The 23,358-nt window shown below is 36.0% G+C and overlaps 2 protein-coding genes across 3 annotated transcripts in view; one reads left to right on the top strand and one right to left on the bottom strand.

The window, feature by feature from the left end:
• Window positions 1-23,358, top strand: part of ARHGAP6 (Rho GTPase activating protein 6) — a 270,011-nt gene that overhangs the window by 173,738 nt on the left and 72,915 nt on the right. The gene's annotated exons all lie outside the window — the stretch shown is intronic.
• On the bottom strand, window positions 2,217-13,987 carry AMELX (amelogenin X-linked). The gene is made up of 6 exons (XM_072398665.1): window positions 13,958-13,987; window positions 10,376-10,449; window positions 7,761-7,808; window positions 6,775-6,819; window positions 5,590-5,991; window positions 2,217-2,387 (listed from the first exon to the last, which is right to left on the bottom strand). The coding sequence occupies exons 2-6, from the start codon at window positions 10,427-10,429 to the stop codon at window positions 2,382-2,384; spliced, it is 555 nt and encodes a 184-aa protein (XP_072254766.1). The 5' UTR covers window positions 10,430-10,449; window positions 13,958-13,987; the 3' UTR covers window positions 2,217-2,381.

The following is a 23,358-nucleotide window of genomic DNA, read 5'->3' as shown; positions in this document are numbered from 1 at the left end:
GAAATATTTCTGAAACGTATTGCTTAATTCATTTGTCACGATCACAGCTTTAACATTACAGAAAGTGGAAAAAATGTCCAAAATATATCCTACAGTAAGGAAGACACATGATTGAAATACATATCACTTTTCCATTAGAGGTTTAGTTAAATCAGAAGCAATGTCTGGATTTTAGGTGAAACATAAGAGTTTGGTTGCCTGTGTTTTGTGTTTCAAAACTTCCTGTTGCAATCTTCATCATCAATCACAGATTCCCCTCTTTTTTTTCTAGCATTTTTGGTGATAGTGCTATGTTCAATATCATATGTTCTTTACAATAACTAAAACTTTGCAAACCATATTGTTTTATTCCCTACTTGAAAATATCTCAGACTGATCTGAAATGCACTCTGAATATATGTGAATCATGCTGCATTTGTGTATCTTTACAAGCACTAAAGCTTCGTACACATGTCCAGCGGTTCTTGCCTGACAATCGTTACCTGACGGATCCACGGATGATGAACGACCCACGATCCTAATGCAAGAGAAGGGGTAATGCGTGCAGCCGGGTGCTGCTCCACCCCCACCCCCCCCTCTACATAGAGCAGAACTGTGCTGTATGTACAGCACTCGTTCATGCATCGTGCAGTGCTAGTTGTTGGAAAGCATCATGAAAGATCCTTTCCAACGACTATTATTGCACGTGTGTGTGCGGCTTAAGTCTATACAAATCTCAACATGCTTTCGTTTTTCCATGAGGATGGGGAAAGTATAAAAGTATCATAGCGTATAGGTCTATACTTTATGCACATTCACCTCACTAATAAAGGTGTGAAGAAGTTTGCCCTTACACCCCCTAAACTAGTATGTGGCTTTACAGATAAGAAAAATTTACAGCTGTCAAAGCTGCTTTTAACAGGGGCAGCTGCTAAGGGGAACCTAACAAGGAATTTGAATGTGATATTTTCTACTTTGTAGGGAACATCCACAGTAGTGTTTCTCCACCAGGGTTCTATGAAACCTCCAAGGGTTGCTAGGGGTCCCCTGAGCAATTAGCATTTTGTGCATCCAAGGTCAGTTTAAGTGGCACCAATGATCATTTTCCTCCTCCTGGCTACTATGCTAATTTACTGTGATCTGTAGATATAGTAATTAGAGCAGGGGTTCTTGATCCTAAATAGTCTAAAACTTCCAATACCTCTTGAATACAGTCTTGGATACCTCCTTAAAATAGCTGGGCACCTCCTGTGCCTTGAGCCTTATTGTTTTCTATCTGCAGTGTGAAATCATCTAAGGCCCCTATGTCTCTGACTTCTGATCTCTCAAAATTTTGATTGAGATTTGTTCATGTCACAGGTTTGCAGCTCCCCCGCTGTTCTTGCTGGAAAGAAAGCTGCGCCTGCAGTACAAAGATCTCCCTGATTAATGCATTCTGTGGATAATGTACTTTGTTTATCTTTCCTACTTATTCTTTTACAGCTAGTTATCTGATCACTTGTGATTCGATGGTCAGCTCCACAGCAGGGAAACCAATCCCTGCCTCTTCCACAATAGCCACCTCCACAGACGCATTGAATAACAAGGCATAGTAAAGGTGCGTACACACTTCCAATTTTTATCGTTCCAATCGAACGACGAACGATCGATTGGGCAAAAAATCGTTCGTAAAAAAGTAACCAACGACGCCGACGAACGAGGAAAGTCGCTGGAAACGAACGACCGGACCGGCGGATCGGATTGGACGTCGATCGTTGAACATCGTTCGTGTGTACGGTCGTTCGTTGATCGTCCATGCTCAGAGCATGCGTGATGAACGAACGTCCGTTCACTTTCCTGTCGTGCACATAGTTCCTCTATCGCTTAAACGATCGTATCTATTGTGTGTACAATATCTACGAACGATCGTGTGGTTACCTCTATGTGCAGTATGGGTGCTATACGATCGTTCATATATATCGTGCAGGAACGTTCGTCGTTCGTTTTCCCACGATAATAATTGGAAGTGTGTACGTAGCTTAAGTTAGTAACAAGAAAAGATCTAACCTCAAACATTTAGGCAATACTATTTTTGATTTGTGCTAGAAATGAGACACATAAATACCTCTTGTTTTAGGAAGACTTCACATCTCACTGATATAGTGGAGCACTTTTTGTTTTTTCTACATAACTTTCCTTATTAATTTCTCTCTGCCAAAGACATTTTTGTACTATAAAAGAATTACCCAGACAAAGCATTTTTTTTACCATATTCATCATTTTTATTTTATTAAGACTTTTTATATCTTTTTTTGTTTCAATGCAATGATGATAATTAGCTAAAGAAATAAATTGTTGTTCACAACCAAGTATAGACCGGAACGTAATGGTAATGAAATAAATTCTTGCATTTCAGCTCACATTTAATCCTAAAAATAAACAAAAAAGGAAATTAGAAAAAAATCTGATACAGCTGTGTTCTATTACAATGACTTATTTAAAATATACTTACTTAAAATAAACCTAATATTGCTTTATTTATGAAAAGTAAAAACATTTTCCCATAGAGCAGGTGTATATGGTACATTGCTGATCAGGCTGATAGACTATACATGCTGCATCAGTGAAAATTGAGTTAATGACCCTTTTAGCCCTATTCTTAAGCTTTTAATACCAGTGAATAGGGTAATAGCAGAATAGGCCCTCAAAGCCCATCAGAGCTTATTTTATTTCAATCTGCCCTTAATAAAGTAATTACAGTTTTTGTTGATCTCTGCTACCATTAGTGTGGAGATCTTATTACATTCTCTATTTCTGAGCAATAAAATTCTGACAGAGGTTCTAAACCTGTTCCCATATCTATAGAAAAAGTGTTTTCATAGCTTCCTGTGCCCTGTTAGGGGGATTGACCTCCCTACCTTGAGCTGCCCCAACTCTCTGGAATGGTCTTCCTAGTCCTTTTCGCTTGCTCCTACTTTCTTCTCATTTAAGAGCGCACTCAAAACCTATTTTTTCAAACTTGCCTACCCACCTTCATTTGTGTTTTGCAACCCCTATTTAATGTACATAATGTAATATGTTGGCGCTATATAAACCCTGTTTTCTTAATAATAATAATAATAATAATAATAATAATACCCTCAAATTCCAACCCTCTTGACCTAGACAAGTGATAAGAAACCTTTCAAACTGAGTCATGAACACCAGTAAATTTGATGGAGGCTTTAAGCTTTCTCTACTTCAGCCAAAATTAAAAAACATTATGTTTTCACCCAATAGTCACCCAAAAGTTCACATTTTTACATTGGGTTCATTTTTTAAAATGTGCATCAACTTTTACTCTTAAGTCAAACATTTTTCTATTGTATCCACTCTGGAAAATATTTATAAATAGACTGTATAGTTGCACATATTTTACAGTTTCATGATTTATAAAAGATTAATAAATCTATTTAGTAAAATGAAAAAGTTCTATTAGTTCTAGTTTATATAGTATTTTGATCTTTGTGGGGGGTAGGCAACATTGAAGTTCTTCTTAAGAAACATGCCATTCAGTGGATGTGCAGTTTAGATACATTTCTTTTTATAACTTTTTCTGATAACACTGAGCAGCATTACATGGTTACTCTTGTGGTCTAAAAACATCACCATATTCAGCCATGCTTTCTGGCTTTTCCAAGCATAATAAACTGCCAGCATGAATATGTGAAAAGGCTATGGCATTGTTAAAGAAGATCCTGTATCGCGGAGGAAAGATTGCTTTACATTTACAAAAAACTATTTCCTGTAGCTGCTTAATTAGTGTGCTATTTTGGGATAAAAAATATAAACATATGCTGCCGCACTCTATAATTAGGACTCATCTGTTCTGGGGAATGGAATTTGTTTTATCACCATTTCTCTGTGAATAATGAATATTTCCCCTGATTATTTTTTCGCCAGCTTATTTTGTGTTCTGTGATATGGAATAAATAGGTCATACTGATCATTTAAAAAATGTAAAATAGATTTGAAAAAAGATAGGAGAAAAACCAAGAGAGTGTAAATTTTCCAATAGCTTTGTGTGACTAGGCTGCGTTTTACCAGATCATTTGAAAATAGAATGGCTTGGAGGCTTTGTACAGTTCGATGCCCTTCCTTTAATAGGCTTGAAAAAATTCCATAACCATGTTAGTCAGGTTACATTATGTAACTTTGCCCTTCGAGATTAATACATTAGACAAGTAATCTATTGTAACAGGTCTTAACATAGGTATTAATATGATAAAATGACTGTTTTTTGGAATATAATTCTATCTTTAACTATTTAGGCATTTAAATAATCCTGGAGGACTTTACTTATTGTGGGCCCAGCATCAGATATAATATTCAATATCCAATCTATGTATGAATGTGTAATATTGAATAATAATTGCAATAATCTAGCCTATATCATCTTTGTTTAGGCATTTTCAGGGTGATCATCTACTTTCTGAACCAAGATATTGGAACACTGAATAAAATAATATGTACCATCCGGTGCCTGCACAAAAGTTTTTTATATTGTTGGCAGCATGTGTATACACACAACTATGTCCCCCCATTTCCCGAGTAAGAACGTAGGGGAAAGTGTTAAAAATGATTTTCTACTGCCTGTAGCAAACTTGCATCATATTGGAGGCTGAACCTTTCAAACAGACCTGAACATAAACAGTAAAGATACTAGAATTAATATTTGTGCCAACTTTGTACCCTTCTGTGTCTACAGACCCATACCTGTATATCTGAAAGTGTGAGGTCTAAGGCACCGTGATAGCTAGTCTAAAAAAGTTTGAAGTAAGATTTGGCGATGTCACTACTGTGCTGCTTACTTCTTCCTGGAGTTTTACTATTAATATTACACAGTATTTATATAGCGCCATCATATTACACAGCTCAGTACAAAGTCCATAGTCATGTCACTAATTGTCCCTCAAAGGGGCTCACATTCTAATGTCCCTATCTCAAGTCATATGTCTATAATACAGTATAAGGTCAATTTTTGGGGAAGGCTCGAATCTCAGCTAGGACACTATCTGCATGGAGTTTGCAGGTTCTCTCTGTGTCTCGTGTGTTTCCTCTGGGTACTCCAGTTTCCTACCAATTCCAAAGTTAACCTAACTGCATGTTTTTGGAATGTGGTAGGAAACTGGAGTACCCAGAGGAAACGAGGAAACTCATGAGACACAGGGAGAACCTGCAAACTCCATGCAGATAGTATCCTAGCTGAGATTTGAACTTGGGACCTAGCACTGCAAAGGTCAGCATGCTAACTGGTGAGCCACCGTGCTGCCCATATATAAGGAAGTAAAGTCATGCTTCAACCAAGATGGTTGCCTCCACACAAGAACACAATGCAGAACAAAGGCACCTTAAGTCAGTAATGCAATAGGAGACCACGGACAATAGTGGTGGTGTCTAGTCCTTTGTCCTCTGTTAGCCTTTTTTTGTGGGCACAGCTTCTAAAGTTATTTCCTGTTTAGGAATTGCTGAAGTTTATCTGCTATTTGGCAAAAAGTGCCTTTCTTTTTTTTAACTTCTCTCCAAAATAATTCAACCAAAAGTAACCACTAGTTCTTAAGTGTTTAAAGAATACATGCAAGTTGTTCTTACCAGTTCTTCTTGCTTGGTTTTGCTTATGGATGGCCATTGGTCATTTGTTTTTTCTTCTACTAGAGGAGGTTGTGGTTCAATTGGGAAAAGAGGCTGCCCCGGTTGGTTTAAAATATCAGGTTTTGGTATCTCTATTGGTTGAATGTTTGTTGGATATTGATTCCCACCATTGGCCAAATAGGTTGGATTTATTGGATTGGCTTGTGGAGGTGCCCGAGGAAGAAGAGGATGGTGGGGAGATAGAGGAACAATGGGCTGTTGAGGCAAAAGTACAGGGTGATGGGCTGGTAGCTTTGGTATTCCATGGGGATGTGGTATCTGTTGCTGGGGCATCATAGGTGACAAAGGAATCATTGGATTCTGAAGCCATCCAGACATGGGCTCATATCCATAAGAGGGGTACTAGAAAAATACATTATATGTTAATATTACATTTATAAGTTTTGACATAAGTAAAATTATAATATGGAGGGATTTTATTTAAAAGTAAAGAGCCAAAGTAACTATTATAAGTCTGCATAAAAAAGTATTTTATAGTTATCTTTTTTACTGATAGAACGGTAATCCTTTCTGTCTTAATGTATGACGTAATCAGCTATGGTGTTTAGTTTCATAGATATGTTCAGTATTCTCCCCAGCCCCCTTAGCCAGGTGCACCACATGGCACTTTACAGTAACCAAATGTCTGAAAAGGTGAAAAGATGGGTCACCATTCAGGGGCACTAGACAGTTGGGGCATAATATAAAGATGATGGAAAAATAGGACATACTAAGGGGGTGGGCTTAGTATGTCCGATGGAAAATTGTAACAAAATTTAGAGGGGCGTTTCCTGCCTAACATAAAAACTGCAAACATACTGCGATTTCCAAGACACAATAATTTGGTGTGTTCATCTGTACTATCCTGCCCAATTTTTATTTGAATCATTATAGTTTAGTAGTTATTGAACATTATATCTGAGACAGAAATTGATAATAAAGAACAGTGTACTCTGCTAAGTACAGTTCAATTTTTCTGTACAACTTAACTCCATATATATATTAGATTTTGAACCAGTCCTAACTGCATGTGAAGCATACATCCTACACTCATTTTACAAATACACACCCCTTTTTTATGGGACAAATTTTAGGCTGCACATATTTACAACTATTTGGGGTTTTAGAATCAAAAACATACTTTACCTGATGTTTCATCATGGACTGGTACCATTTTAAAGGTGTTAAAATCTGAAGAAAACAAGGCAAGTTATTATGCTGCTATAGCTATCGATATATTTGTCTATTTTTTGTCCTGTACTCAGAAGTGGTATTGGGCTGTATAGCCAGTACTATAACAAAACATGACCTACCACACACTTTTATTTTTTTATAAGTTCATGTTGAAGTTATTGTGCTTATATATCTAGTTTTATTCCTGGTTTCTTCTTTCCATCTCACAACATACTAATGGCATTTTAAATAAATACTTTTAGTTTTCATTACGTAGGTAATTTGAGAACCATTGATATTGTCACTAGGTCTCTGTGCTTCTCTACACATTGCAGGCAGTTCATGATTGGAGGGAGGGACTGGCGCTGTGAAGACTATAGAAACTTGGATAAAACCCACATGTAATTTCTGAGCCTTCATGATTAAAAGAACTGATATGTACTTTAAAGTTCCATTAGGTGTAAAAATTTGTATTGTAATGTTAATGTTTGAATAGTGTGTAATGATAAATGTATAGATGGAAATCTTATTAACTCCCTACATAAAGGTGCTGTGTAAAGCATTATTATGACTTTAGTGCCTAATCATGTTTTTTGCTTGTATATGATGGTAAAAGCTTCACCTAATTTATTAGGCAAAGTGAAAATTCATTATTAAGTAATAAGTAGTCGACACTATCATATCACATGAAATATTATTTTAGAATAAACTACTGTATGTAATAGTAGTACCTTATTTAACACCAACATACACCATTCAATCCATTACTAATCCTACAAATGCTCTGTCCCAGAATGGATTCTACATACAATAATAAAAGCACAGTACATACACAAATGATGCCTGACCTATACTTTTCCTGGCATTTATAATTTACATAAGTATTACTGCTAAACCTTTGATGTATAGTATTTTACAGTATATTTTGTGGAACAAATGAGAAACATTAATTTGCTTACCTCATAACTAAGGTTGACATATCCTGGGTGCTGTGGATGAGGTGGAAGCTTAAAATGCAAACATGTTGGTTTAATAAATATACAACTTCTGTTGGGATTTTCAAACTATCACATGTTAAGTAAAACAGTTCTGCAGTAATAAAGTTTCAATGAGATATATGGGACAAATTTATACAGAATGTGGTGTACTTCTAGCAGAAGTTGTAGCATTTCTTTATAGTGCCAAAGCTGGCCCGCCGCTTACTAAAGGTGGTACTACTGATCCTGTCATTGTGATCTGCCAGTGGGATCTGATAGGAATATTCTGACATGTAGCCATATCTTAAAGGTTTTTAAAGCTGTTGCATGCAGGTGCAGGATTGCATACAGTCCATACAACCTATACTTTCTGTCTGCAGAAGTTTATTTCTGTAATTTGGTCTCCTAAATCAAGGGATTAGTTTGCTTTACAAACTGTAGTAATCCAGTGTACTAGAGGTGATCACCTAACCTGATTTAGTGACCTCAAATGAGGCTTCTGACATAATCAAAGCTGCATTTAATATTCAGTGAATCTGTTACAAATCCTACAAAAGATGATCAGAGACATAGGAGGAGGTTAGGGGACAGCAAACACATTTAAGCAATTCAATAGCTTTTTCAAGCAGAGTGTATTATTCTTTGGCACCAATTGACAAGGCATCAGAGATCTGCAAAAACCACAGTTTAGGATATGTTAATACCTATGTGTACAAAAATTTAAACCTGCACAGTGGTAGGAAAAAATCCCCTATAAGTAATTGTAGAGCGAGCCTCAAGGCTTTTGTGGTTACAAGTGGAAAAACCATTTAAACTGATAATTTAGCAGCAGAGATGGCTATTTGATCTGCTATACCATCAGGTGTAGTTATTGTTGGATTCCATAAATCGAACATGGATTATTTCTTTTTATGCTTTGTGCTGTTAGTATTAGTTACTAACAGCACAAAACAGATCAATGTATTTTTAAAAAACTTCATTTAACATGTAATGTATTTTCATCTGTGTAAAAAATGAATATTTAATCCTTAAGAAATTTTGTTCCAGTAAGTAACTGATTCCCCAATATACAAGGTGGAGCAAAGGATTACGATAAACTTTGGAAAATCTTTGTTATAATCATCAGTTGCAGCTTCTACGGTCCTCTAAAATCCAAATCAATTTTAGATTTGATTGTCATTTATTACATAAACCCATGCATGCTAGTCTTAGTATAATTATTACTACGACTACCATTATCATTATTACTAGTACTGTTATAAAGATATGTCAGGAGATTACAACAATCAAGCTTGTGCAGACTGAGATATGGAAAACGTAAAATTATTTTCCTCTGTCCTGTGTTTATGTCTAATATCAATTCAGAATCAGGAGGAGTTAAGGTTGAAATCAAGGTAGGCAGCTAAATACACAGCTGGAACTCAATATATATGAGAGTTATGTTAACTCTTGTGACACCACTACCAGGCAGCATAAGCAAACCTGGACCTCCAATGTAGCTATACAACTTGACCCAACAAGCCCCTACTCTGCTGTCTGAGTAATAAATGAGCAATAAATCAATTTCTAGCTTTGCATTCTTCTTCTGTCAACTTTTCACATCTTCTAGTGTTAAACTGACAGCATTTCTGAACCCTACAATACTGCCTAAATGGCTCATAATGCTACCCCTGCCTTTCCAGTTGAATTCTTGTTGTACAGGGTATTTTAACAACCAGGCCTATTAAGGCATTTTTATTTAAATACATTAGGCCAATTTCATGGCTATCTAGCCTCATTAATTGATATTGTTATGTCTCCCTGGAGTTGAGTTTTACAAGAAGGCATTTTCTACTGGATCTGACTATTTGAAGTGAAACAGCTTAGGTTGAAAATTAACCTAATTCAGAAACATAGCCTACCTAAATAATTGTAAATAACTACAGAAAACACAGGCATAATGATATAGATTTGCCATCTAAAAATCACATGTACGTGTGGTTATTCTAGTGGTCTAGAAACGTATCTGTATTGTGGAATGAAAATGCTGTGCAGCCCATTTCATATATAACTTAGAGGATCTTCCTACTTGGTAAGGTTGATTTAAGAACTGGAGACTACTTATCAAAGGGATTGTTTGGGTTGACAATGGAATGTGTACTGAACTTAGTGAATTAGATAAACTGCATCAACTCAGCTCATCAACTCATTTGACAAATCAACCCCAGGGAGTTCTTTTTGGGTAGAATTACTAATAAGCAGCTGCTACTGCACCACCCTGACCATTGACATGTGGTCTGAGACACTTTTAGTCTGCCATGTTCCCTCCTTTATGTTTAAAGGTCAGTTGTTTACAATTTTTTTTTAGCTGTGGTAGTATAGGAAATAAAAAAGATTTAAACTTTCCTTTTTTTTTTTTTTTTTTTTAGAAATTGCTTTATGTGTTTTCTTGATTTTTTTCATCTTACCTCTTGTCCAAGTGACTACTATCACCAAGACAAATACTGCACATGTATTTTTATTCACCTTTACATACATTCATACATATATACAGTGCATTTATTGGCTTTTAATAACCTTGAGGAACGTTGCCACCATTTGTGAAAAATAGAACTTACAGGTAAAGAGAAAGCAGCTCCAAGAAGTGACATAAGCAGAATCCAGGACTTCATAATCGCAAAGAATTTTACACCTGCACAAAAAAATGCAAAAATGTATTTTCACAAAGAAACTGAAAATTCAGCATACTACAAAAATTTGGAGTACTTTTCAGATGTAGTGTGAAGCGTTACTGGCTGCAAATACTTAAACATATAGGGCTTGTTTAGATCTGTGCATTGTTGTATTGCAAGGTACTAAGTGAGGTGTATTGATGTGTCTTTCATTTTGAATGGCATCCCATGCATCCTGCCAGTTCATCACAGTGCACGTGTGTTCTGGTGTATCTGCAGTCCATTACAAATAAAACACCGCATGGTAAAAGCCTGAATTCGCCCTTAATAGATCTTTGAACATGCCATTGCTTATTCAGACTCTATCAACTTTGCCATGACTTCCAAGAGATTTTTACACAATTCACAATGTTTAAGTTATGGAATGTAATAACTTCATATTCCTTTGCCCTCCTAAAAGTTCTCTGTTCCTAAGATTTTCCTGTCCATTGTTATATCTGTTTACTGTACAACTTTTGTTAAGATCCAGGTAATCTTTGGTTGGGTAAAACAGCCAGACCATATTATTCACTGTGCCGTATAAAGTCTTATGGGAAATAGAAAAAAATGCCATGGCACTTCAGACCAGCCAATGTTTATAAAGAGGGAATGTCTGCCAATTGACCTAACTAAGAAGTTCTCTGGAAATTAGTGTTTAATGCCATATTTCATATAATACATATTATTGAACAGTTATTCATGCTGGCTATGAATAAATGGATGAAGACCACTAAATACATAATGTAAAAGCAAAACAAGAAGGGTGCAACCTTATTCAACAAAGACCTAAACCTGATGAGTATTCAGAGCTGCATGTTGTTACCTATGTTGTGGAGACCGGAGATCCGTGATACCAAAAGCCTCAAATACATGCACTGTGTGTTGTATGGCTTGGCCATACTCAGACAGAGCATCTCTCACAATACCAGGAGCCATATTTGCTGAAACTTTTACAGGACCTATATAATATTTAACCCTATATCAATGATCTTAGTGTTGTGCAGAACACTGATTTGCCCCTTTGGAAATGTAGGGACCACCGAGCAGCTTAAGGTTTTTCCCCTGTCTCTGATCATTCAGGGAACCAGTGGAAGAGAGGAAGCAGGAAGAAAGACATTTGTTTATTGTTGCAATTAAAATCCATTTTCCCAAAACACGTGTACAGCTTTCCACATGTCACACAACACTGAATGCAGTCAGTGCAGCATTGCTGGAGGCAGGCATGTGGAAAAGAGTAGGTGGTGAAGTATGTTGGAGAAGGCAATGTGTTGAAACGAAATGTAAACAGTTATTGCTCATGAGCACGTGCAGCTCTATTTTCTGCAATGTTTTCCAATGCTAAGAAACCAAAGTGTACTATTCCATTAACAGAGCAACATGCAGGTGCGCAAGAGTATTTGGGTGAAAGGCAATATCTTAAGTGTGTACAGTAAGTGTGGTAATTGCAGATTCCAGATCAGTACAGAGCACTTTCACCCCCTAAAAGTCACCCTGTTCATGCTTGTTATGTTTCTATATGTATATTCACAATCTATTGGACCATAAAATAAATAAAGAACCTTTTTATGTTGGAATAAATCTTATTAGGCACCAGAGCATTGTGCTGATATTAGAATCCTGGCTGGAATGGCTATAAATGGAAGAACATGGAATTCTAAATGTAGGTGTAAACACAATCACTTTTAATGTATCCCATATAAGCTTTTCAATAATTTAAAATGTGCAGCTTTTTTTAATAAATACTTGATGTTTCTACCCTGTATGAGGTGACAATTTCTTCCAATTGTTTTCCTGTTTTGTCACCTTGGCACCTCTAGTGAGGACTATAAGTAGCCATGCCAACACATATTGTACAGGCAATTTGCAGCACCATTAGGATGCCAGTGCAGACCATTCATGTGCAGCTGACACTGGGTTCATGTAGACAGGATGTAGCAGAAGTCCTACCAGGGTGGAAAGTGAAGAACATAGGGTCCAGGCTTCAATAATATTAGGGCTCAATATAGAAAAAAACTATTTTTCTGTATTCATTTTGTGCAAGACTTGAATTATAACTATTATGTATTATTATCTTTTTTAATCTAAATAATCAATCTTATGCGTGTAGGGAAATCAGTCAATTGGCAATGTCTGGGATTTATTTTGGTGTCTTTCCAGGTCTATCTATTGTTTCTAATCATAGTAAATGAAAAGCCTGCTGTTTTATCACACTATATATTTAGCAGTATACTAACAATGTCCTATTCTTCTAACAGAAAAATCAAACTGTATTGATGAATGATGCATTTCTGAAAAATTTTCCATCTTGTCTACCATATTGGTATAATTATAGATCAATTATTTTTTTATTTATTTAAAGGGCCATGTAATTAAAGAATATCCAAAGCTTTGGATAGAGAAGAGTTAGGATCCTTGTCAGGTTTATCATTGTTGTCTATGCTCCCACCATAAAGATTCACACTCTTTATTTTCCAGTCCAGGATGAAAAGTAACAAATTGCATTTTGAGTTTTCCTTGGCAAAAGGAAAACTATCCCAATAGGAAGACCAATGTTGGCAACACCTATGTAAGAGAAGATTTCCCTTATCTTGGAGAGATTCCCTCTCTTTTCTTGTCATGTATCTTTATAGTAAGTGCCTATACAGTCAGCCATCTAGCATTTGTAGAATGAGATTAGCAAACTATAACCTCTATACTACCTACCGATCATTTTAAAGTAATTAGTCAAGTATAGTGGGGGTAAAAGATGGTAATTATGTCCATCTTTGAAATGAATGACCATTCACTGCTTTTTTCCATAATAGGTTGCCTTTTTCCTTACTTTGGTGTACAGCCAAGCTGCCAATTCAACAGTAAGCATAACAGAGGAGTTAGCACTCCTTTTACTTGTATATATAGATGTACTTGTATTCATGATGTACAGGCACAGGATAGCTCATGCATTTTTGGACAGAATCATCATTTTTTTCTTAATGACTTTGATTAAGACTCTGTCCAAAGCACACAATCTAACTTGTGCCTATAATTCATATGGACATATAATATAAGATATCTGTTTAATATACAAATTCTAGGAGTATTGATTGTCTTCCTAACCTCACCTTGGTTTAAAAGATCAGGTCATGGAAACGCTTTGAAGACATGTAGCTGTGCCCCTGCTTGCATAAGTGTCAAATATTTCCCAGATATTTGTTTGGGTCTGAAGCGAAGTGGAAAAGGAGTAAAGGTGCAGGACACAAATCTAAAGCTCGGATCAGAAATATACCAGTATAATTTAAATGATACGAAGTCTAAATATGTGTAAAGTTCAATGTTAATGATTTCTGGATAAAAAACATATAATAAGGTAAAACCAAAATTTCCTTTCCTCATTTTTTGAAATAATACCTGTATATTGTAGGTTTGTCCTTGAGGTCTGAAAAAGAATATTTTGGATCTATGCTCAATCTATGCTCAAGCAAACTTAAGATATGTCAAATATTTACCTACCTTTTTACCTTCGGTTTCTGTGAAGTGCTCGGAAGATGTGCAGAATTATGGAGCTGGAAACATTTAAATATAACTGTTCCTTAAAACCAGCCAATCATCACCCTCCAGCTAGCAAGGTGTCAGCACTTTATTATAACTAGTTTATGATTGTGAAGTGTTAGCAGGTTTTTTGCAAGTTAAATACACTTCTCTTAAAATGGAACAGTATATTATTTAAAAAGTGCATTTGACACAGTCAGCTACCTTACACCTGGTCATTTTTCCTTTAATGACTAGATGAAAAACTGAATAATTATGGTATAATTAAATGCTAAAAAGCACATACACTTTCTTTTTTTATTTTAGCTGCCTTTAATCATTATTATTAATGCGTCCATATTGCAACCAACACTTAGATTTGCGTCTTATTTTCCACACTTAACCAGGAACAATTTCTTTATTGACCAAATATACCAGTTAACCTAACTGCATATTTTTGGAGGTATGGGGGAAACCAAAGTGCTTGGAGGAAACCCATGTAAACATAGGGAGAGCATGCCAACTCCCTGCAGATCCAGATTGAAACTAGGATCCAGCTAAATCCATTTTCATGCCTAATTTTCACAAGTGATGCATCAAATTTAGATGCATCATAGGGCCATGTAAGTGTCAAATTGTGACATTTCATTGCCTTTTTCTCACTATTATAGATACAGAAGGTCAGCCAAGTTTCTATTGTTGACGGTCAATAGGTAAATGCATGGAGTAGGGAAAAAAGCCCATTGTATAACCATGCCAGCTTTGATCACTTCATGTATGATAGAATGAGATCTAGGGATGTTGTAGGCCACATGAAGCTGGGGTGTATTTGATCTAAAGACCAGGAACACTTTACCAAGTAAGATGAGCCCACAGGTTCACTTTGACTTCACCAACTTTTAAATGTCTTTCTTGCTTTTTCTTTCCAGAATTAATAAGTTCTAGAGGACCTGCATAGGTAAAATAATGTGCTAAAACATTAGGGAACTAAAAAAAATAGTAACCGAACAATATCAAGTATTTGTGAGCTTCTTAAGTGCTTATTTTTCACATGAGGATTTATCATAAGTGTTTAGCCAAATCAGGAAGAACATCAATTTCAGAAGTAAATGTGCCAAAGGAAGATGAGCTGTTCCCTCACAGTATAGTCTTATCAGTATGTATGCTAAAAAACCTACGAACTCTTTTAATATTGTAGAGACAAAAACAGCTAAAGTACAATTGATTGTATGAGATAAAGCAACAGATGGAATTGATAGGTAATGTGTCATGGATTTGAGTTTGTATGTTCTCCCCATGTTTTCCTGGGTTTCCTCTGGGTACTTTGGTTTTCTTACGAATACCTAAAAATGACTTATAAGTACAAAAATTGGCATTACACTGTGTTAGGGGCATTACATTACATTACATGTTGGGAACTCCTGTGAGGGACAGTTAATAACATGACCGTGGCTCTGTAAAGCACTGTGTAATATGTTGGCACTACATAAATAAATGTCACTGTAACTGTCCATAGCTGTGCCCACTGCAACTTCAGAACCATGCAGTGACAGAAATCTACCATGTGTACATGTGTAGCCTAAGATTTGGGTTATCTTAATAAATTACTATGAACAATGCTGAACTCTTGGGTATTGGATCCATGATTAAGACAGTTGTACTTTAGGTAAAAGAACCTCTCTGAGTCACTGGCCCAAAACAAACAAGTAAGCAAGCAGGCATTCAGATTTCTTTTACCTAACTAGGAAACCACTGTACACAGTGATGACGCCAATATTTTTATCCTCACAACTTGTCCTTATGAACAGCAGGCACTTACGCTGTATTTTCGACAGAACATGTAGTTAGATGTTCAGTAAGACTGTATAGTTACAGTACTAGCAAAGGCAATCAGCAGTAGTGTCCTGGTATAGAGGTGTGGTAACATTATGAGCACTTGCTGTACAGAGGGCAGGCTCTACAAATATAATATCCGGAGAAGATGCTAAGGGCAGTGTCAAACGGAATTGAGAGGCACAGATCTCACTGGGAATACCTGGTTTTCAAATGTGTTAGCAGGGCTTGGAGCTTGTAAGGACACTAGATTTATATATATTTTAAAAACTATGATCAGTGTGTTCTAACATAATGCTCCTTTTCATATACTCAACAGGTATGTGTTTGGTTTCATAGTGTTAATAAAATAAATGTATCCTACATTCCAGCTGTAGGTGAGAAAAATGTTTTTGGGCAATAATTTATTCCTAGGCCTGGAATCTTTAACAGCTTGAAGTGCTACATTTCGCACATTGGCTATGGCAGGCAATAACTTTCTGTCATGCTTTCTGTGTGGAGTATGCTGGCTTGTATGGAGAACTGGCTTATATCAGCATTGCTGTAACTCTCTATTTTTGTTAAAGAATTAGGTGAAATCTTAATAAATACTTTGTGTGCTTATGGTGAGGACATAGCCCAAAGTGATATTACACTATTTATTAACCAACTGCTGTCCTTAATATACCTAATTGTCATGTCCACAGGTGCTCATGTCTGGTGGAAGCCTATTACGGTGTTCTCCCCAGCCCTTTTTTAGCCAGGTGTACCACTCCGCACCTTCAGTAACCTCCCAACTGTTTTTGTGTGATTACTGATCAGTTGTCTCACAATACAGGGGCTGCCACCCGCCTACAATTTCTTCCCATTCAGCTTTAATACATTTCTGGATTGAACACTGATATTATTTTAGACAAGCTATACAAGTGTATATTTACCTGTATTAACTTTCAGAACACTTTTCACAGATTCAGAACATTTTCCACAGGTACAGAAAAATACCTTTTGATCGTTTATGAAATCTAGTGTCTCTGTAAACGTCTCTTTAGCACTGCTAACATCACTCATAATGTTTGTTGGATACACATAATGTTTGTTGCATGAGTGATAATTGCCTGTTTTAATCCATTGGCTTTTGTAGTTTTTGAATAATTGATTCAATATAAGCTTGCATAAAAAGGTATAATAAAGTAGTTACCAGTACTTCATTACCAGTATAGGCTCACTGCAGTTTCTTTTCCCCAGGGTCAACGTGCTATGGCTTTTTCCTTGCTTTGTCTTTAGAAGAGGAGCAAGCTATAGCCTTCTGATTTCTAACCTGCACCACTGGTAACTGGTGAACTAATGGCTGGTGGGGAAATTATTACCAAGTGTCATAGAAAAGTGCAGGATCACTAAAGCAGTGGGTGTTTGCACTGCAGTTCCTCAGATACAGTTTCCTCTTCAGCAAAACCACAAAACAACAATAAATAACACAGTAGTGTCATCAAAATTAAGTAAAAAAGTAATGACATCTGCAAATGTTATTCCAAGTGAGAAAAGCAGTATTAAAGCCATAAGTGTATTGGATATATCCCAATTGTTTCCACACTTCAAATGTATAACTATAAAGTCACAGGAGCAGCGGTCACATACTAGTATGTGTACCACCAGTTTTATGGTACTGGGTAAAGTTTAGGTCCATTTTAAGTTAATAGAATGATTTAAAATAATGTAGTCACAATCATATATTTATCTCATTTAAACAAATGTGCTTAAATTATGTTTGTTGGTTTTGACAAATTTAAACAATTTCATACTGCACAGCACCAGATTGGCAAATATAATCAAGTTCACTCTTAATTGGAGTCAGTAATACTTCATAGACTAAATTCCTTAAATTATTTTTGTGGTTTGTGTGATAATAATGTGATTGGAAAGTATGTCCCAAGCGTTTGTAAATAGATTTGAAATATTTTCCAGAGTTTCACAGTCATTAAACTATTACCAGATACCAAAATTAGACACATAAAACACATACAGTAAACAGTTGGTGCTGATGAGAGCCAAAAGCCTAATTTATTGGAATTTATATGAATGTTTTGTCACATTAATTTTCAGCTTTTCCATTAATTATTTTCCCAAATAGCAAGTATTTTTTTGCTACGTGATCTCTTGTTTATTAAAGATTTAAACATTTTGGAGTTGTTGAAGGGTGTATAACATCCTAGGGGGGATTTAAGTTATTTGCTGCCATAGAGAAGTGCAACACGCACTGTATATTCTGACTAGGTTTTAATGGGCAACTACCATTTTTCTTTTTTAATTATTTTTTTACATCTTTTCCTCATTTTTATCTTTTGTATTTTTACATAGAACTAGTATGCTTCCCTTAATTTTTGTAATGATCCTGCAATGTTCATTCCCAGGGTAGGGGCAGATATAACTCTCCACTTTCTGAAAGGAGAAAGAGGGATAATGTATGCAGAGGAGCGACACTACTGCCACATGCACAGTTACCCAGATCCTGCAAATTTAATATACAAAAAATGAATAGTTAAATGCTCAAATGTTTTTTAACATTACTGCTCTAGCTGTATGCTGGATTTCATGAAATAGGATGCAAATACTGGATAAAATATTTAAAATGTTATAATACCTAAAAAGAAAAGTACATTTTTGAAATAGGACTTTACACAAAATATCCAAAGTAGAAGGAATGACTAAGTGAAAAGAGTGGGAGGGATTTGGTTCCTGAAGATGAACAGTCTGGTCCAATTAGGGAGAGCTGAGACACATTGGTGTCCAATCCGTAGTGCCTAATGTGCAGTATAAAAAGGTAAGGTAAGGACATTGACTTGGCTATACTGTGTCAGGATCTTGTGTCAGTAAATGCAATTATTCATTTTTGAGTTGGTAAAATACTTATATATGTATTTCAAATACTTGTGTAACTTTTTGTCTTGGAATCGGCTTAAAGCAACTGATGGTATTTTGTCATGTACGTTGCGAATGACGCCAATCCAGTATATGAAAACGTAATACAGTGTTACTACTGCCAAAAGTTTTTGTTTTCTTTTAGTTTTTTTATACTGCAGGGAATTATTAGAGCGTTTGTTAGTTTTTATTGCTGTCTCAGGTTTCATTTGTGATACCTCTCTCTCCTTTACACTATTAGAGGACAGTAAGAATCTGCAAGAGGAACACACAGGTAAAAAAAAAAACACTAACAAACACTCTGCTGTACTAAAGCTGTGTGTCCCTGTTAAAGGTTTTCCCTCACCTAATGTCCTGGTAACAATATTGTCACAAGGCCCAGAACTATTAGGATATCTTCATACCAAAGTCTCAGACACCAGTAAAAAACCTTCTAAAGTAAGCCAAACCTTTTGTTTTACAGCTCCATTTTAAACAGTTTAAAAAAACAATTTTTCAAAAATGCAAAGCATAAAAATGACATTAGGAAGAATGCTAAAGAAAAAAAATATTAGAAAAAATAACTAAAGGGCGAACGTGGGCTAAAAAGTTACCCTACATAGAACACATTAGATTATGGTAGCTTGTAGATGACATATCTTGTTTATCATAAATTAGGAAACATTTAATTAGAAAGTAAGAGGAAAGTTTTATAAAGCTATAGATTTATCTAGAGATTTTACTGGATTTCGTCAGTCATTTCGTCATATCAGAATCGATTATCTCCAAGAAAATAGTGAAAAAGATTCTAGACTTTAAAGTAGTGCCTTTTTATGTAATCCATGGTAAAACCAGTGCCAACTCAGTCATGTGAGTGGAATGAATGTCCTTAAGATGGGGGAGGTCTAGTCATCTGAGAAGGAGAATGATTTGTGATTTCTTGTACAAACAAGCTTTTTTAATACCCATTCAGCAGTGTAATGTGTTTTGCTGCTCCTGCTTCACTGATCAAGTATCATGAAATAGTTTATAGGCAGAAAATAAGGTAAAATGTCATATAGATACTACCAAATGTTGCTTACAAACTAAGTTTTACATACTGCACTTTTCTTTCCCTGCTCTTGGTATAGTTATCGAACAAGAGACAAACTTTTTTATAAGTCACACAAATCTACAAAACACAGCTTTGCTTTAAATCAGGAAATACTTGAAATGGACCTTTTAGTGAAAGAGTGAGCTGCCATTGATCTCACTCTAAAGAATGCTGCTTGATATTTGGATCCTTTGTCTTTAATACCTCCTAAATCACTGACCCAGAATGAGTATACAACGCAGGTGTTCGGCTAACTGTCATACAGATATGTGCATGCTTGCTTCAGAGTAACACTACTGACCCCAAAAGATCAGCGTTACATGAGGGCAATTAGCATTCTTTACAATGAGTTAAGCAATGATGGCTTCTATAACCTTTCAGTATAGGTCCACTTTACATGCCCTAAACCTTTTAGGCTGTTGCAGAGTGCTGCAACGTCTTTTTAGCATTTGTCATCAATAACGTATGAGGAAAAGAGATTTAGGGGACCAATAAGACATTCTAAATTTAGACCTGCTGGAGTGTAAAATAAGGAACTGCCCCCCAAGTCTCTGACAATCATTAAATGTATGTGTATTGCAGATTCCAATCTTCATTTCTTACATACCTTTAAGTAATTTACATTTAAAAATATGCATGGCAGCTTAGTGCAGGATGCCTGCATATACCCAGAATGAATTCTGACCTGGCCAATCAATTCACGAGAGACATTGCATGTTCCATCTGCAATATAGTACCTTGCAATTGTTTACTTTGAACACTTTAAGAGTCTGCTTTTGATTCTTACAACACCCAACACTTTCTTTAACTGCTTTAACTGCTTAGTTCAGGGAATCCACGTTACATTTGTTTTTAATCATCCCATCATATTGAAATGAATTTTATAATTTCATATAGTTTTTGGAGTGAACAAAATTAACTCCATGGTCACCTAATTTGATTAGCAATTTTGCAACAACCAAGACAGAAAGGGGCAGTAATCAATTAGTAATATTTTTTAGTAATCAGGGTTAGTAGTAAATGGTAAAGTATATCTTGCACAATGAAGAGTTGGTATTGTTTCCTTTCTTACTACTTGGTGAATCACTGACAAACTTGGTAACATCTAATATTTGGACAAGTTAATATTATTATTAATATTATTATTACACAGTATTTATATAGCGCCATATTACGCAGCGCTGTACAAAGTCCATAGTCGTGTCACTAACTGTCCCTCAAAGGAGCTCACTATCTAATGTAGTCATATGTCATTAATGTAGTCTAAGGTCAATTTAGGGGGAAGCCAATTAACCTTACTGCATGTTTTTGGGATGTGGGAGAAAACCGGAGTACCCTGAGGAAACCCACGCAGACACAGGGAGAACCTGCAAACTCCGTGCAGTTAGTGTCCTGGCTTGGATTCGAACCTGCAACCCAGCGCTGCAAAGGCCGGAGTGCTAAGCCCTGAGACCCTGAGAGTAGTGGCGGGTCATTGGAAAAAAAAAATCAGTATGGGTCCCTATAAGCCAGGACCGGAGTGTGAAATGCCTCCGGCCTTTGTCAAATTGAAAATTTATATACCCATCTGTAACCTAGACTAAGAAGGAGGGTTGGGTTCCTCTGACTTAAAATACATCAGCTAGTCAGCAAATACCAGTAAAGTCAGCTTGTTGAGGAGGCAGTAAAGAATAGTGTTAGTGTTTGAATTCGGGTTGTCCTTATATTCGACCCGAATATGGCTGTTCGAATTCAGATAGACCCGACCCGAAAAACATGGAATTTGATAGCGCAAATTCATGTGTAAAAAAAGTGTTAAAAAAATAAAAGTAATAATAAAGTAATTTATTTAATGTGTGTGATTTGTTTAACTACTTTTTATTTTTTTACAGGTTATCCCACAACGACAGAATGATTCCCACCACTGCACAGCAGTGGGAATCCTCTTGTCAGTGTGGGATCCCTGGGCATTAGAGGATAAATGGGGAAAAGTCCCCCCATTCATCACCTCTAGTGCTCTGTGATTGGCTGAGGAAAGATAAACCCTGATGACGTCTCAAGCTTCATCAGGATTTTCCTTTCCCCAGCCAATCACTGAGCACTAGAGGTGAATGAATGGGGAGACTTTTCCCCATTTAACCTCTAGTGCCGGGGATCTTCTCAATGACAACAGTGTGCAATCCATAGGTCGCACACTGTTCTCATTGAGAAGATCACCGGCAGTAGAGGGTAATTAACCTCTAGTGCCATGGATCGCACACTGTTCTCATTGAGAAGATCCCCGGCAGTAGAGGTTAAATGGGGACAAGTCTCCCTATTCAAAACCTCTAGTGCGTTCTAATTGGCTGATGAAAGCCAATCAGGGAGCACTATCCCTATTCCTGGATAGAGTTTCTGGATAGAGTTTCAATTTTTTCCTTAGGAAAGGTTACCTTTAAATTAGTACTGAATGTCTTAATTTTAAACTGTCTGGTTATAAATATCACAATTATTCATTCTATAAAAAAATGAAAAGCAAAACAACTTCGTTTATAGCAGTATGTACCTAAAAGGCTTAATCTGAATTGCTAATATGAGTGGATCTTCGTACTTAGTTATTTTTAGAGGTAGATGCTGTATTCTTGTATTCTAAATGTTTCATCTTTATTTTCTCCTGACATTAATTATCTAATTATAAGAGAGCTGGATAATGAATTAGGCCCAAGGTTTGAATTTGCAGTACAAACAAGTCTTATTATAGAAGCACAATGGGTATAACACGAGTGCCTAGATAAATATTACCATATAATGTATCTGTTTAATTCTAGAGGCTTTATAGAGGTCTGAAGAGCTTTTCACCTATTCAAGTACTTGTTCACATGGCTAAATCAGAGGATATTTAAATTAAAGTCAGCAGCACTGGGTAAGACACTACAGTTTATAAAAGCATGTAAATTATAGCTTTTCCATTCTGCTTCTAATATTCAGTACAATACTTCCACTTGTCATGGATATGTTAGACGTTTGACTTGCTGATTGTTCTTCCACTGCTGGAGTTTTCTAGCTTAAATTTGAGAAAATAGTGTAATAGTATAATCAATAGTTTACGTAAATTGTTTGTTTTTGTCAAATAATGTAGAACATTTATTGGAGTCTTTCTAATGGAAGGTTTAGTAGAGAACGCACTCTAATTGTATTGCATATAATTCTCCAGCTATTCTATATGCACAAGAGATATATTTTATAGATTTTATTTTTATTATGTTGAAGACTAACAACATAGTTTTTTGAGGGCGGGGGATAAGAAATACAACATATGTATATTTCTTATTTACTTTTCTTTGGCCAATCGGGTGGCATGCTGGATTCTTTACTAGTGTTGGTCGAATATCTCACTATTCGATTTGACAGCTATTCGAATTGTGGGATATTGTTCGGGTGATCGAATGCCGAATTCAAACACCATTAAAGTCAATGGTGGGAAAATTTGGATCCTGTAAACCTAAAAATTGAATCCTGTAAACCTCACATCACTTTCTACAAATTCTAGTTGCCTGTTTTGTTTCTAGTTGCCTGGTTTGTATGCTGCCCTTAACCTATTTATGATTTTAAATGCTAGATACCA

The sequence above is a fragment of the Pyxicephalus adspersus genome, chromosome 1 (genome assembly GCF_032062135.1).
Source record: "Pyxicephalus adspersus chromosome 1, UCB_Pads_2.0, whole genome shotgun sequence".
NCBI classification, from domain to species: domain Eukaryota; kingdom Metazoa; phylum Chordata; class Amphibia; order Anura; family Pyxicephalidae; genus Pyxicephalus; species Pyxicephalus adspersus.
This window is presented reverse-complemented; position numbering and strand designations above follow the sequence as displayed.

Coding starts and splice junctions, on each gene's coding strand:
- AMELX (XM_072398665.1), bottom strand. CDS start 10,429: ATGAAGTCCTGGATTCTGCTTATGTCACTTCTTGGAGCTGCTTTCTCT. Junction 7,809..10,375: donor GAGCTGCTTTCTCTTTACCT/GTAAGTTCTATT, acceptor TTGCATTTTAAG/CTTCCACCTCATCCACAGCA. Junction 6,820..7,760: donor ATGTCAACCTTAGTTATGAG/GTAAGCAAATTA, acceptor TGTTTTCTTCAG/ATTTTAACACCTTTAAAATG.